The 16,889-nt window shown below is 41.5% G+C and overlaps 1 protein-coding gene and 1 non-coding gene across 3 annotated transcripts in view; both read left to right on the forward strand.

The window, feature by feature from the left end:
• The first annotated feature begins 4,241 nt into the window (after nucleotides 1-4,241).
• Nucleotides 4,242-16,889, forward strand: part of TOMM20 (translocase of outer mitochondrial membrane 20) — a 36,175-nt gene continuing 23,527 nt past the window's right edge. The window contains exons 1-4 of one of the 2 annotated variants that reach the window (XM_043596279.1): nucleotides 4,242-4,644; nucleotides 9,929-9,975; nucleotides 12,404-12,485; nucleotides 16,241-16,383. In XM_043596279.1, the coding sequence (XP_043452214.1) occupies nucleotides 4,524-4,644; nucleotides 9,929-9,975; nucleotides 12,404-12,485; nucleotides 16,241-16,383 (393 nt within the window). In that variant the 5' untranslated portion in view covers nucleotides 4,242-4,523. The remainder of the gene's footprint in view (nucleotides 4,645-9,928; nucleotides 9,976-12,403; nucleotides 12,486-16,240; nucleotides 16,384-16,889) is intronic. The other variant, XM_043596280.1, reaches the window with a different exon arrangement.
• LOC122493620 lies at nucleotides 5,063-5,197 on the forward strand. Its single transcript, XR_006299976.1, has one exon. It is a non-coding gene; the product is annotated as a small nucleolar RNA SNORA14 (small nucleolar RNA).

Raw genomic sequence — 16,889 nt, forward strand, 5'->3', positions numbered from 1 at the left:
TGATCATCTTGAGCATTTTTGCATATTTTACCAGTTAAAGTTGTATAAAGATGCATCTCCTATACTGGGGCACCTGGGTGGCTCAGTCGGTTGAGCATCTGACTTTAGCTCAGGTCATAATCTCACAGTGTGTGGGTTCGAGCCCTGCGTTGGGCTCTGTGCTGGCAGCCTGGAGCCTACTTTGGATTCTGTGTCTCCCTCTCTCTCTCTGCTCCTCCCCTGCTTGCACTCTGTCTCTCTCTCTCTCTCTCTCTCAAAAATAAACAAACATTAAAAAAAAATTAAAAAGAAAAAAAGATGCATCACCTATAGACCAGATAGAACTATAACTGTAGATGTAGACTATATGTAGCATATATTTTTATGGTGTATATCTTATAGTGTATATTGGTGTTTATTATGTAAAATTCAGTGTATACATAAATATATAATTTTAGTCTTTAACACGGGGTGCTCCTTTTGGTCTTTCGGTTTTTGTGTAAAGAGCCATGCACTGCAGTGTAAGGGCATCTGGTTCTTGACCCACCTCTCTGTATGACCTTGGACAAGCCTCTCAGCCTCTTTATCTAAATATCTTGATGGATGAAATAAGGGGCTTTAACTTTACTCTGTGACCAGTACATAGATGGATATATTTAACTGACATGAAAGTTTCACATGACATTACTGGTCCTTACTATACATGTCATTTTCTGATATTTCAAATTCTATTTTTTTTAAAAACATCAGTTGTGGGATGCCCGGGTGGCTCAGTCAGTTAAGCATCATCCGACTTTGGCCCAGGTCACAATCTCCCAGTTTCCTGAGTTCCAGCCCCCTGTCGGGCCCTGTGCTGACAGCTCAGAGCCTGGAGCCTGCTTCGTATTCTGTGTCTTCCTCTCTCTCTGCCCCTGTCCTACTCATGCTCTCTCTCTCTGTCTCTCCAAAATAAATAAACATTAAAAAAAAAATTAAAAACACCAGTTATGATCCACTAAGGGTATTCCACAACCCGCTAATGATCTCACTCACAAACAAGTGCATAGGGGATTCCAGGCTGTTTCTATTTTAGGATTCTATGCTTGCATTTTACAACAGGTGTTTTAGAATGTAGAATGGTTAAGGAATAAAGCACAGATGTTGCTCTAACTGTACTTTGTATAAACATGTTGCCTGTATATTGAACCTCATAGTAGTGACCTGAACATTTACACCATGTTTACTATGCACAACACAGGAATAACTCTTTGTTCATTCCGGAGTCATAATCTAATGGCCGTGTAGTCTGTTCAAGTTTTCAAGAGAGGAAAGTTCTAGGCCTCATGTCATCTGTGTGGCCTTGGACGAGTCTTTTCTGTTCCAACACATCTGAGACTCAGGATATACCTCTTAACAGCTGAGGGTCACTGGCAAATTTTGGAACAGGAAAAATCAGAACGTATGTGTGCAGCACATAAGGAAAAGCTTTTTGTGTTATTCTCTTGTGTGTAAATCTCAATTACTATCTTTGGTACATAATGCATCTCCATACCCTTCCCTCTCTACCCAAGTCCAGGTAATGCATACATAACTTTGGTCCTATTTCCGGTCTTGCATTGGGGCATCAAATTCATCATCACTTACGCAAAAGGGCTTTCCTGATTTCCTAAGTTAGGTTAGGGGCTCTAGCCCTAACCTTGCATAAGTACCCTTACAATAACTTCTGACACCAACGACCCAGAGTTAGGCCAAACTTCGTAGGTTGAGCACAGTCTCCCACAAGACTGCCTTCAGACAGCAGACAAAAGTTGGGGGGCGGGGGTTGTGTCTCCAGATCACTCTCTTATGACCAGCTTGCTGCTAGTTTGGGGGTTCCCACTACCACCTCACATTCAATAATTGGCTATAAGGACTGAACTCAGGAACATGGTAGACTTAATTTTTAAAAATTTTGGGGCGCCTGGGTGGCGCAGTCGGTTAAACGTCCGACTTCAGCCAGGTCACGATCTCGCGGTCTGCGAGTTCGAGCCCCGCGTCGGGCTCTGGGCTGATGGCTCAGAGCCTGGAGCCTGTTTCCGATTCTGTGTCTCCCTCTCTCTCTGCCCCTCCCCCGTTCATGCTCTGTCTCTCTCTGTCCCAAAAATAAATAAACGTTGAAAAAAACAATTTAAAAAAATAAAAAAAAAATTTTATTTAATCTCTACACCCAACATGGGGCTGGAACTCACAAGCGGAAGATCAAGAGTCCTATGCACCTCTGAGCCAGTAAGGCACCCCATTATGATTACAGTTTTATTATAGCAGAAAGAAAGAAAAGAAAAGAAAAGAAAGAAAGAAAGAAAGAAAGAAAGAAAGAAAGAAAGAAAGAAAGAAAGAAAAGAATGAAAGAAAGAAAGAAAAATACAGGAAAAGAAAGAAAAAGAGAAAGAAAGGAAAGAAAGAAGAAAGAAAAGAAAGAAAAAGAAAGAAAAAGAGAAAGAAAGAAAGAAAAAATACAAACAAACCGGCCAAAGGGAAAGACGCACAGGGAGAGGTCTGGGAGAGTCCCACAGATGAAGCTTCTGTTGTCCCCTCCCTATGGAGTCAGAACACCTTACCCTCCCAGCACATGGCACATTGGTGTAGAATTACACAGTGTATTGTCAACATGGGAGGCTCACCTGCTTCTGGGTCCTGGGTATTTATTTGGGTTTCATTATGTAGGCCATTTCAATCTCCAGCTCACCTCTGCTCCAACCCCCTGACCTTCCCAGAGGTAGGGGTGGTATTACCTGGATCAAAGTCTCAACTCTCTAACCACATGGTTGGTCCTTCTGGCCTGGCTAGCCCCCATCAGAGTGGACTCCTTAGCATAAACTGCCAGGGCTCACCTTGAGTAAGAGACATCGCTGTCACTCCCAGGGTTCAAGAGGCTCCCTTTCTATGACTGGGGACAGAGGCAGCCACATTCTTATGACACAACTCTGAAGGTCCCTTCTCTCTTCTACCCCTCTCAATTTATAGTTATTTAATGTCTTCCTAACCAAGGTTTTTTCTCTTTAAACTACTATATATAATATTTCCAGTGATTATAAGACAACTCATGTTTTCAATTTTCTTTCACCTTTTTTTAGATCAATTCCTTTTTCTTTGAAAATTTTTATCACACAAAATAATGTTCTGAATATACACTATTTAGTTTTGTAAGTTTCTTCCAGTATGTTTACATAGTATATAAACATTAGGCAAATAATACTGGACCATTTCACTATGCTCAAAGTTTAAATTTTCATTCATCCCTAAAATTTTATGAACATCCATGTATTACACTTTATTTCTAATCCTGAGTGTGTGGCTATTTAGCATCCCATGTTATTTCATTGTTTTAACTTGTTTTATTTTTTTAAATTTACATCCAAATTAGCATACAGTGCGACAATGATTTCAGGAGTAGTTTCCTTAGTGCCCCTTACCCATTTAGCCCATCCCCCCTCCCACAACCCCTCCCATAACCCTCAGTTTTCTCCCCCTCCCTGTTTTTATATTATTTTTGTTTCCCTTATGTTCATCTGTTTTGTCTCTTAAAGTCCTCATATGAGTGACGTCATATGATTTGTCTTTCTCTAATTTCACTTAGCATAATACCCTCCAGTTCCATCCATGTAGTTGCAAATGGCAAGATTTCATTCTTTTTCGACTCCATGGTCTATACCACATCTTTATCCATTCATCCATCAGTGGACCTTTGGGCTCTTTCCATACTTTGGCTATTGCTGATAGTGCTGCTATAAACATCGGGGTGCCTGTGTCCCTTCGAAACAGCACACCTGTATCCCTTGGATAAATCCCTAGCAGTGCAATTGCTGGGGTCATAGGGTAGTTCTATTTTTAGTTTTTTGAGGAACCTCCATAATGCCTTCCAGAGTGGCTGCACCAGCTTGCATTCCCATCTTTCATGTTTTTTATTCATTATGTTTCCCCAGGAACCAGCGACATTTTCTTCCATATTTTCTTACAAGGTTATATTGTAATATTCTTTCAACCCTGAATCACTAGATTATGTTGCTCGCTGTACAGCATATTGTGACAACTTGAAAAGCAAGTTCAGTTCAATTCAAACGAGTCACAGGTTGTCTATATTACACAACAGTAACACGAAGCATTTGTCACCACTCCCTTCCATCTTTGGCACAAGCAAAGAAGTCAGCTACAATCTTTTGAGTATGTGACTGACGGCCACGCGCCGCCCTCGCGACGTCACGCTCAGCGGCTCTACCGGAAGTGCGAGGTCACTCGCAAAACGCTGACACCACCGCACACCCCGCCCGGAGGCGCCTAGGCGACTGCGTTTAGGCCCCCTGCGCAGGCGCAGAAGCGGTTCCGGCGCTGCTCTTCAGGCACTGCCGCGGACACGCCCGAGGGCCTCGCACGGCTGGGGCCGGAAGTGCGTGCTCTCGGCCTTTCCGCGTCCCTCGCGGCGAGCGACAGGTCGCAGCGGCGCGGTCCGCTGTGAGGGTTCTCGGCCAACTGCTTCTACGGGGGGCCCGACGCCGCGGCGCTCGCTCCTGCTCCTCGGTCGAGAGAAGATGGTGGGCCGGAACAGCGCCATCGCCGCCGGTGTCTGCGGGGCTCTTTTTATCGGGTACTGCATTTACTTCGACCGCAAGAGACGAAGTGACCCCAACTTCAAGAACAGGCTTCGAGAACGTGAGTGGGTTCTCTCGGCACGGGGCCTGCAGCCTCTCCCCGCCTCCGCCTTCTTGCTCCTCGCTGCCGCGCGCGGGGGTGTGGGGGGCGTCGGGGGTGCTGGGGGCGTCGGGGGTGCAGGGCGGCCGCGGGCCTCCCAGGCGGAAAAAGGCGGCGGCGCCGGCTGCGCGCTCCCGGTGCCGCTTCTGCCTCTGGGGCCCCGCATGATTGCCTCCATTTTGGAGGGACGATTTTTCCCATTTTATCTTCCCCAAACATTTGCCGTATGAATGCACTCTGGTTTGTGTTATGATTGGGGGGGGGGGCTCCTTTTGCAGTTCACCTGTTTAAACCTCTATTCGTAACTGGAGAGTCGTGTGATTTGTATTTTGCGAAATTGTGCTTGAAACTTGGCCCCGCAAATGCACCCGTATCGCTGCTGCATTCTTAAACCCTCTTGGTAGCTTTCCTGAAAATGCTTCCGAGATATGAGTGAATGCTATAGAAATTGCAGGGGAGTCCAAAGGGCTGCGCTTCTCCTGTGGCTCAGTCTTATTTCATACCTGCGACATCTTTTACGAGACATTTACAACGAGGGAGGTCGTGCCACCAAAACCTTTGTGGTCTTTGAATTCCGGAGGCCTCCAAGAGCAAATGTGTAGCAATAAGAAATATTTTTGTAACTTTTCTGGGTTCAGTCAAAACGCTTTCTAAAAATTAAAGCCCAGAATGTGGGAAGAAATGATTAGTCTATTTCACACTTACTGTTTGATTAAGCTGTAGCAGGTTGTCTCAGGTGTTCAGTGCCCCACGTGGCTAGTGACCTGCCCTCTTGGGGCTCGAAGATGATCTCGTACCATCTACAATATGACACCTCATTCCAGCTGTCTTCTGTTTTAGGAGGGAAGGGATACAGAGAATTTATTTTATTTACAGTTAGATAGATGGGGAGGGTGCCATTTTGGATTGAGAAACTCAGTTTTCCAGGCCCAGGTTAGTCACGCATCAGCTGCATAATTTGGGCTTTCCGAATCTTAATTTTCTTAGTTGGTAAAAGCAGGTGATGCCACCTGCCCCTGGTTGTTCTTGTGAAGATTGAGATGTTTGAAGTGCCCGCCATCATTCCTGACCCAGAGAAAGCCCCTCTGCAAAGGCTGGCTGTAAACATTAACTAGAAATTCAGATTATTTTCTTGTAGTTTCCATTTCAGTAATAGTTGGAGGCATGGTGGTGGTGGTATGGCTACAGAGCTCTATAAAGAGTAGATTAATCCTTTCTTACTTTGGAAACACTGCAATCCTATTAGAAACCTTGAGAAAACTAATTTTTGGCGGAAGAAATCACAAAAGCCGTCCTTTTAGACAAATTGAGAGATTATTTTCATAATCCCTTTTCCATCATCTTCAGTCCACAATTTTTTTTCTAGCATCAGCAATGGTCTACACTGATCTCAGTGGTCAGTTGAATTATTAGCTCAGTAACCTTGGGCAACCGACTTAAAGCTTTAGTGTCCCTCTTCTGTCAAATGTTATAATACATACAGAGTTTAGTACAGTCCCTGGCACATGGTAACTGATAGATGCTAGAGATTGTTTATGAATGTAATTATTATTTGACATTTTCTTTAGGAAGTAAAACTTATATTCAGAGTAATTCTGCAATCTGTAAGTTCCTGTTTTACGTGTATTTTTTAAAGTAGATATGGGGCGCCTGGGTGGCTCAGTCGGTTAAGCGGCCGACTTCGGCTCAGGTCATGATCTCGTGGTCCGTGAGTTCAAGCCCCGCGTCGGGCTCTGTGCTGACAGCTCAGAGCCTGGAGCCTGTTTCGGATTCTGGGTCTCCCTCTCTCTGACCCTCCCCTGTTCATGCTCTGTCTCTCTGTCTCAAAAATAAATAAACATTAAAAAAAAATTAAAAAAAAAAAGTAGATAAAGTCTCTTAACTTGTTAGGTTTACACAGTAGCACTTGGGACTAATTTCTAGTAAATACTGAGTCAAGGGCTGAATTTGCTTGCTGAATGTGTAACTCCCATGATTTTTCAGGCCCTTACCATCTTTCCCTTTATCATAGAGATAGTATTATGTACTGATAAGGTGACAATTAAATGGTCTCAAGAAACTAAAGCTAGAATCTTACCGGTAGAAATTTAAAGGAACTAAACCATCTTAAAATTGCTAATTCTATCAGTCAGACATTCAACGACAATCACTCCTCTCCATCCTATTAAAAAAAAGCAACTATAAGATTGGATAGTAATGGAAAACAAGTTCCTCTCTACTGGGTTTCGTTATTTTTGTCATTTTTCATAAATTCTAGCTTAGCAAACTGGACGTACCTGTTTATTCCACAAACTTGCCTTGTTCATTTCTGAGGTACCTTTTATTTTTTTATGGGAATGTTTTCACGTCTGTTAGAAGGTAGAGGAGGGACAGTAGAGTTGTTCTGCAAACTGAGAAGGCACTTTGAACCTGGAAAATCAAGCAGGTGACCCCATGGGTTTACAGTTTTATTCAGCATAACTTAACGGGGGTGGGGGGAGTCAGATGGTGATCCGGCTGCAGATTTTCCCCCGCAAAGTCCAGACCTTCGTCTGCAGATTTTATAGAGTGAAGAGACTAGCAGAAGAGCATTGTTGCAAGATCGAAGGGTTCGCACGCATCTCAAAGCGTTTGCATTGACCTAAATGACAGCTAACCTTTAATTATATATCGTGGCACTACGTGTGCGTCAGGAAGGAGAAAGACTATGTTCTCTCTCTCAGATTCGTGGGGGGCCAAGAGAAAGCCTTCCCCAATCCTCACCTTGGGCCTTTCTGAGGCACGTGCATTAATCTCCAAGGGTCCAGGAACACACAGTCCCAGGAGAGGTCATCCAGTGGGCTTGAACAAGACGGAAGGCCAAAGATGGAGTCAGTATTGTCGCCACTCTTAACGACTTCTCGCCAGCATATAGAGGCAATACAGAGTAGTGTTTGAGTACACACGTTCTGAAATTCAGCTGCTTGCTTTTGAATTGCCCCTCCGCCAGTTATTAGTTGTGACCTTGGTAAATTTTCTCAAGTGGAAATGCTAATCATACCTGTCTTAGTGTTCCTGAGGAGTAAGTAAGCCAGTTGATACTTAGAATAGTGTCTGGCGTGTGGCATCTAAAACTTACTGAGTGCTTACCCTTCACATCTGAGTGTTCCTTTGTCTTCATGTCTGGCTCTTCTGTGCAGTCTTCCACTCCTCTTCTGGTCGTGGCAGTCTCCTTCCAGCACTGGTGATGTTTAGTAATTACTTGATATAGTATGGTATTCATTATTTTCTGCCTAAAGACAGACAGACGGGGGACGGCTGGGTGGCTCAGCAGGGGTGGCTCGGTTGGTTAAGGGTCCCACTCTTGATTTTGGCTTAGGTCGTGATCTCACACTTCCTTGAGATCTGAGCCCTGCCTGACAAGGTGGAGCCTGCTTGGGATTCTCCCTTCTTCCCTCTTCCCCCTCCCCCGTTTGTGTGTGCGCATGTGTGTACTCTCTCTCCCTCAAAATGAATAAACATTTAAAAAAAAGAAAAATGGGCTGTCTTCACTTGATCCTAGCCAAAAGGCCAGGAAGCGATGGGACTGTCTTCAAGTTTACATACAAGATCAGCTTATTTAACCTATATTGTTTTGTTGAAACTGCTAGAATTGTATTGAAGTCTTAAGAGTTGTAGCACTTTAGGTATACTGGGGGCTAGAGTTGGCAAGAGCTACTGGTGTGGTTAAACCCAGTTTGTAAGGGGAGATAAGAAATTTCCTGGACCACAGTCAATCAACCCATCTCCCCGCAGTTAGGCAAACAGGTCACTACCTCTTCAGTCATGCACTGATTAGACTTGGATTTATAGAACACTAAGGTTTTCAGAGGACGTTTGCTTGTCTTTTATGGCTTTTGTTCCTCGTAGTAGTAAGAGTAAACATGCCTTATCTTTGCAGAGTTAAGAGATTTATTTGCCAAAGATCAGCCACATAATAAGCATTTGAGTCTTACCTTTCTTAGCTCTGCCACAGTCTCCATGTTACCGGTAGTTTTAATGATGAGTAATGCAGCATGGCACAACTCCTAAGCTGAGGAGCTGGTGTCGAACTATCTCGGTACCACATGCATACTGAGGTCGTTCATTACCAACTCCTCGTGTGGCACGTGATAAACCGGACACAGTTAAGAAATATTTTACATGCATTAACTCATTTAATCTTCACAAGAACGCTGTGAAGCAAGTACTGTTCTAGACCAGTTTTACATCCGGAGAAAGTGGGATACGGGTTCCTGTAACTTGTCCTGGGTCACACTAGTAGCGAGAAGAGCTGGGGTAGAAGCAAACTAGTGCTTCCTCTGTGCTAACACTCCTTCATGTGGAGTATATAATTAAATAGCAATTTAAAATACCGTTGGTGTCCTTTATTGATTTGGCTTAAGGGTTGACTAATTGATGATTAAGATTTTAAACATCACTTGCTTCTGAGATAGGTAGTATTGCCTTTTCATATCAAAAACAAGACAAAGAAACAAAACAACTTCAGAGTGTAGGCAGAAGTTTTTTTCTCTTTTAATTTTTTTCCAATGTTTAATTTTGAGAAAGAGACCCCAGAGTGTGAGCGTGGGAGGGGAGGGCGGGGGGAGACACAGAATCTGAAGCAGGTCCCGGGCTCTGAGCTGTAGGCACAGAGCCCCACAGGGGGCTTGAACTCATGAACTGTGAGATCATGACCTGAGCTAAAGTCAGACGCTTCACCGACTGAGCCACCCAGGCTCCCCAGCAGTGGTTTTTTTCCTTAACCAGCCAGCAGTAGTTAAGAATTTTGCAGTGCATTTCTGAACACTGTCTTCTTACCCCCTCTTTTTTCCCATTTAGGAATGTCAGATAGCTTTCAGCATGCAGTAAAGATTAAATCTGTTATATTTCAGTTATAATACTTTCTAACAGCAGTGGCTTAATTCTTGCTTGTGTTTCATGTCCTGTATAGACTGGGGGGGGGGAGGGGGGGCTTGCTCTGCTTGTGGTATTTAATTAATCAGCTCTTAGAACTGTCTGTCTTGAAAATTGCTGATCTTGGTGCCCCAGAGGGAAGGAAAAAGCTCTTGCTCAGAAATGTCACATTGTGCATAGCTCATTGACCAGAACTATTTATAAGACCTTGACAAATCACAAGGAGACAGGAGAATAGGAGAGCCCTACTCAGGGATGTTTCGCAAATAGCATATATGACTGTCACAGCAGTTTGACTTCTTTTGATTCCCATTTTAATGATGATAAAGTGAAAATATTCCATGTCTTGCAGGAAGAAAGAAACAAAAGCTTGCCAAGGAGAGAGCTGGACTTTCCAAGGTAATACTTAATCTGTTTTTTTGTTTAGGTTGTATAATATACTTCATACCTCACTTGAAATGTGTATTTTGAGAAAGCTAGTTGATAACAGGCGTTGATTTTTTTATTTTAAAATACAATTTGTTGTTTCTCGGAATAGTTAAGTCAGTTCAACTGCAGATTATCCGGTCCATCATTATTTCCTCCCTGTTGGCCCTAACCGCAGACAGTTTATTACATGAGCAATATTTAAGGGGCAATAAGATGGTACTCTCCAGAAAACAGTTCTACCAAAACGTTCAAACTTTCTCACTCAGCGGCTTCAGAATAATACAATACAACATTAATTATTAATTTTCCTTTGTTCAGCTTCCTTTAAAAGAACCACATGCTATTTGTTTTCAGAAGTTATATAGGATTATTCATAGCCTCTGATCCAGAATCCCACCGTGTGGCACATTTTTACCTTGATGTAATATGTACATATAGATATAAATCTTTCTACTTTTTTCTTTTCATAGATCCTGTGTTCATGATTATTTTTAATGACTACATAGGTTTCTCTGCTTGATAAAAAAATGTTCTGTGACATGTGTAAGTCAAGTAAGTAAATGTTAGTCATTGCACATATACCTCATATACCTTTTCTTTTTTATTAGAATTAGTTCCATTGCTTGGATTCCCAGGACTTGGGACTACTGGATCAGTAGTGGTTCTTTTTAAAGCAAGTTGGAAAAAAAAGAAAAAAATACCAAGTTGGAGCAAGGAAAAATGAAATCCATAAATGTTATATTTTGTTGTTGTGATACAATTGAGTAATCCCAACATAGCTAAAAGACTGGACATGATGATAGGGAAGTGGAACTGAGAGGTGGCCCCTTTGTTCCATTATGTCCAGACTCCCTTTCTGAAATATGTAGTATGTTCAGAATATTCCAGTAACTGTTTTTGTCTCGACATGAGAAAGTAGGTATAGACACATGCACCCTGTGTATTTTCAGATTCAGGTGTAATCACATTCTTGCCTGTGTTGGGCTGGTTGATGAAAGATGCCTCTACTTTCAGAAATTTAAATTTTTTGTGTGTTTGTTGGTAATGAGAATGTATAGAAGTCAGGAATCAAAAACTCCCAGTAATAGAAGTCTAGGTTTTTAAATAAAACAGGCCTTTTTATTTATTTTTTTTAGGTTTATTTATTTTGAGAAAGAGCATGAGCAGGGGAGGGTCAGAGAGGGAGAGAATCCTAAGCAGGCTCTGTGCTGTCAGTTCGAGGCCTGATGTGGGGCTTGAACTCATGAATCGTGAAATAATGACCTGAGCCAAAGTTGAGTCAGATGCTTAACTGAGACCCAGGTGCCCCAAAACAGGACTTTTTATTTTTATTTTTATTTTTTATTTCATTAAAAAAAAATTTTTTTTTAACATTTATTTATTTTTGATACAGAGACAGAGCATGAACAGGGGAGGGGCAGAGAGAGAGGGAGCCACAGAATCTGAAACAGGCTCCAGGCTCTGAGTGGTCAGCACAGAGCCTGACGCGGGGCTCGAACTCACAGACTGTGAAGATCATGACCTGAGCCGAAGTCAGATGCTTAACCGACCAAGCCACTCAGGCACCCCAAAACAGGACTTTTTAATAATAGGTTTACATTTTTTGAAAAGACAAGTCCTGGGGCACCTGGGTGGCTCATTCAGTTAAGCAGTCAACTCTCGGTTTTGGCTCAGGTCAGGGTTTGTTGGTTTGAGCCCCGCGTGGGGCTCTGTGCTGACAGTGCGGAGCCTACTCGAAATTCTCTCTCTGCTCCTCTGTCCCTCAAAATAAACAAACTTAAAAAAAATAATAAAGAGGTAAGTCCTATAGCTAGTGGCATTATGTATTACCGTAGTCTGATAATATGTAACAAACTACAAAACCAAAAACTTAAGTAAAGCTACTTATTAACAGTTTGTGTTAGCAGAGAAATTAGGAGTAGCTCAGATGTCCAACAAACAGATTGTGATTATGCAATCCTGTATTTCTCCATGGAATAGTCTCCTACCGTTTACATGTAATCTTTTAGATGCATGTAAAATCTATTCAAAATAATGGATCAGAGAAACAGTTGGTTATAGTTATATAAAAATGTATAATAATGGGGATCAAAATAGTGTAAATAGTAAATTGCATATTTTATGGTATAGATAATTGTAGTCTTCATTTTTTAAGTTTGATGCACAGCTTTCTAAGAACTGTTCTAATTTCAGTTTAATCAGTAAGGTTTTTTTTTGCATTCATTTAAATGTAGATACTAAACTGTAATGCTTGTGAGTATTGAAGAGTAAATTTATTTTTTATAATGAGCTCTTCAGTTTTTTGTTCTTTTGTTTTTAGTGCAGTGATTTTCTGTGTATTGGTTATATTCCCAGCATAATTTTGGTATCATGTATTAAATATTCTGTTTCCAAACAGTTACCTGACCTTAAAGATGCAGAAGCTGTTCAGAAATTCTTCCTTGAAGAAATACAGCTTGGTGAAGAGTTGCTAGCCCAAGGTAATAATCATTAAAAGACTAGGAAATTAGAATTCCTCACACTAATACAAATTTGTGGTGGTAAGGGACTTTTTTGCGTGTAGTACAGCAGCTGTTAAGGAAGGTATTCTAATATTTCAAGACAAGTCACTTAATAATGGGAGGATTATTTTATTTAAGAGTGACTCTTGGGGCACCTGGGTGGCTCAGTTTAAGTGTCTGACTCTTGATTTCAGCTCAGGTCACGAGCCCTATGTCCGTCTGCACACTGTGCATGGAGCCTGCTTAAGATTCTCTCTGCCCTTCTCCCCACCTAGTGCGTGTGCACTCGCTCTCTTTAAAAAAAAAAAAAAAAAAAGAAAAAAGAAAATTGGCTCTAGACGTGAATACTTGCTGTGGGTTATCCTTGTCCATAATATGTTTTGAGTGAATTTTAGGTTTACTTGATACATGATACAGAGAATATAGTCAGTAATCTTTACAAGTGAGGTATTTTTTAGCAGTTTAGAGAATATAGTCCTAATGCAATATATAAATAGTAACTGGAAGAATATGCTTCCTCAGCTTCTTCACCTAATCTTTAGTAGGTCTTTTCCAGTATTTATAGGAAGGAATGGGTCATATAATTCCTGGAGAAGGTTAATTTACCTGTCAGGGTCACACAGTGAGTTCACGGTGCTTAATTTCAGGACCAGTGAACTGAATCTGATCTAGAGTTTAGGCTTTGTGCATTATGTATTCAACTAAGGATTAAGAGTTCTGTTTTCAGGGGCTCCTTGGTAGTTCAGTCAGTTGAGCGCGTCTGTCTCATTTCGGATCAGGTCATGATCTCATGGTGTGTGAGATCAAGCCCTGCATCGAGCTCTGTGCTGACAGTGCAGGGCCTGCTTGGGATTCTCTCTCTCCCTCTCTCTCTGTCCCTACCCTGCTCATGCACGTTCTCTCTCTCTCTTTCTCAAATAAGTAAACTAGAAACAAAAGTTCTTTTTCTAAAACATTACTATTACGAAGTTAAAATGCTCACACTGACAAATTGAAAACTATAATTCAGTAATTTAGAGTCTTAAATGTATTTGTAAATTTTTAGTGCCAAATTACATTTTATTTCAAAAGTAGCTTTGCAGTAGTAGTTGCTGTCGTTGGTAAAAATGGTATCAAGTGTCAAGTTTTTTTTATGCTCATTGCTGTATCTTAGACTTGGATAGTATTGAACTACACAGTGTAGGTCATTTGTGGTTATTTTACCTGTTTTTATGGAAAGAGATTAAAGGTTTGAGGTGGTAGTGATGTGTTACTTTTGATCACGTTTCCCCCTTCCCAATAATTTCTTTGCTTTGATTTTTTCTTTAAGAAATAATTGTCTTATTTGGATGGCATAATAGGCTGATAATATTTATAAATGAAAATGGGAATGGCTTACTAGAAAATAATCTTGTTTTTTTTTTACCCCAGTTCATTAAGAAACGTGAGGTTTAATCATAGGGTAATAGTAAAGCACTTAAATCCTCATAGGGCTCATTTAAGAGGCTGTATTAAATATCCGAACAGGAAAATCTGCATGGATAGGGATATCTGTGTCTAAGGGTATAGGTTGTATATCGATTCATGCAAACAAATTCTCAAAATTTTTTGTTGATGTTCATAAATATGTCTATCAAAGTTTTCTTCTTTCTCCCAAGATATAAACATTATTTTAAATTACTTTACTTATAGTCCAAACTACTAGAGTATAGTGCATTAATTACTTCTATTTGGATTATCTCGAAGACCCATGTGTTGTGGCCATCTGTCTGACTTGAACTGTTAGATCCAGATTGAGAAGGACAGTAACTCATAGTGGTTGAGGGGGAAGGTCAAGGAGGGACAGGGAAGAGTTATTTTTCTTCCCAAGTTCATGTTCCACACTTTAACTCAATAGCATACAGAGGGTTACTTAACAACTCTGCCAAGCTGCTTTTTTTCCCAGTGGAAACTACCAGCCCAGCTCAAGGTTGAAGAGTCAGGTGGTTAGAATTAGGGGAAAAGTCAACATCAAAGTAAGCCAAGTGAAGGCATAATTGACTTAGGCAGTAAACTTCATTTCACATGGTCTCCTCCATCTAGGGGTCTTCCATAAGCATATTCTGTTAACTGAGCCAGATCTCATTTTAGGATACCTTGAATGGGCTCAGGTCTACAAACTAGAGAGGAAATGGTTTCATCTGCATTGAATTGCTTTGGTTGGTCATTAACTGTTTGCATTGTTTTTAGAAATATTAGGAGGTGTCTCAGAATCCCCTGTGTTCTACACTAACACTCCAGTAGTAGCTTTATTTCAATTTAATAATCAGAATTAATATCCCCAGGCAACAGTGTAAATCCCCTACATTGCCTGTAAATTCAACGGCATGAGGATTCAGTGGCCAAGTGGCGTTTTAATTTCCAAGTTAATGGAGTCATTTGTCCCCTAATGAAAGTCAAAGCCCAGGCTGAAGACCTAAGTCTTAATTTTCTTTTATATATATATATATATATATATATATATATATATATATATATATATATTTTAAATTTTAGGGAGAACATGAGCAGAGGACAGGGGCAGGGAGGTTAGGGCAGAGGTGGGGTGGTGGGGGGCGGGGAGAGAGAGAGAGAGAGAGAGAGAGAGAGAGAGAGAGAGAGAGAATGAGAATGAATTATAAGCAGGCTCCACGCTTACTGCAGAGCCCGACGTGGGGCATGATCCCACGACCCCTGGGATCATGACCTGAGCCACAATTAAGAGTCAGATGCTCCGGGGCGCCTGGGTGGCTCAGTCGGTTAAGCGGCCGACTTCGGCTCAGGTCATGATCTCACGGTCCGTGAGTTCGAGCCCCGCGTCGGGCTCTGTGCTAACAGCTCAGAGCCTGGAGCCTGTTTCAGATTCTGTGCCTCCCTCTCTCTGACCCTCCCCCGTTCATGCTCTGTCTCTGTCTCAAAAATAAATAAACGTTAAAAAAAAAAAAAAAAAAAAAGAGTCAGATGCTCCACTGACTGATCTACTCAGGCACCTCAGTCTTTTGTGTTTCCTATTTTAAATACCTCTTTGTAGAGTTGTACTTTCTTCAGTTTGAATACCTCAGTCTTCAGATTTTCTCAAGTGAAAATGTTAAAGCAGGCAGTTCCTCTTCATACACCATTCTTCAGTCACTTACTCGGTCATTTTCTTCTTCAGGGTCAGAAAACTTCGCTTACTGGTTTCTTACAGAGGCTGTGACTCCGGAGCAGGCAGATGAAAGAGATGCGCAGGGTGGTGGGTGGACAGGATGGGAGTCTTTCGCCGTCCGGATGCACCACTCTCCTAGGGTTTTTTCTGTATCTGCTTGTGATGCCTTTCAGATAGTGTAAGCGATTAGTGTAAAGTGAACTTGGACTTCTTTTCCACCTCAGTCCCCAGTCTTCAGTTCTTTCTTCTCATAGAAAAGTACTGTTCCATTGTTAGCAATTTTCAGTATGTTGCAGAAATATTCTAAGTCTGTAAACGGTAATATACTTGCATATTTCTGCACTTAATCTCTCCCCTTCTGTGTGTGTTTTGAAGACCCTTTCATATCTGTGCATGTGATATGATTCGTTCTTATTAATGGTTTCATAATACTCAGTTATATGAAGGTACCGCGGATTATTTCCAGGTTTTTACTTCTTTGATGTTTTTGGTCATGATCACTTGGAAATGTAGTGAAGGCTGTACAGATGAGTTTTTGACAGAGGCAAATAAAGGCTTTCCGGGTCATGTTACTTTTATGTAAATCTTCCAGGTGAATATGAGAAGGGTGTAGACCATCTGACAAATGCGATTGCAGTGTGTGGACAGCCACAGCAGTTGCTGCAAGTGTTACAGCAAACTCTTCCACCGCCAGTGTTCCAGATGCTTCTGACCAAGCTTCCGACAATTAGTCAGGTGAGGATTTGAAATGTTAACAAAAGTGAGTAGAATATAAAAAAAGAAATGTTTTAGGGACATGGACTTTTAAAAATTAGTGAAACCATAAAGGCCATTCTTACTGTTACAAAGAAAAATTAGTCTAGTGAACATGGTGAAATTCTGAAACTCATTCTTGGGATGAAATCAGAATTGGAGATACCCGTGCTTGAAAATGGTCTTCCCTGATAACATTTGAGTGAGTGGTCATAAGATCTAGTCATTGTGCCCTCTGTGCGGATCAGAAAGTGTGTCTCAGGGGCACATGGGTGGCTCAGTCAGTTAAGCATCTGACTCTAGATCTCAGCTCAGGTCTTGATCTCAGGGTCCTGAGTTCAAGCCCCACTTTGGGCTCTGTCGTGAGTGTGAAGCCTACTTCAAACAAAAAAAGAAAGAAGTGTGTCTCATAGTATTAAATCTCAGACCTTGGTATTCACATACCAAAATTCAGGCCCCTCTCAGCTACTTTCTAAAAGTAGCTTTCC

This window comes from Prionailurus bengalensis, chromosome D2 (genome assembly GCF_016509475.1).
Source record: "Prionailurus bengalensis isolate Pbe53 chromosome D2, Fcat_Pben_1.1_paternal_pri, whole genome shotgun sequence".
Classification (NCBI taxonomy): Eukaryota; Metazoa; Chordata; class Mammalia; order Carnivora; family Felidae; genus Prionailurus; species Prionailurus bengalensis.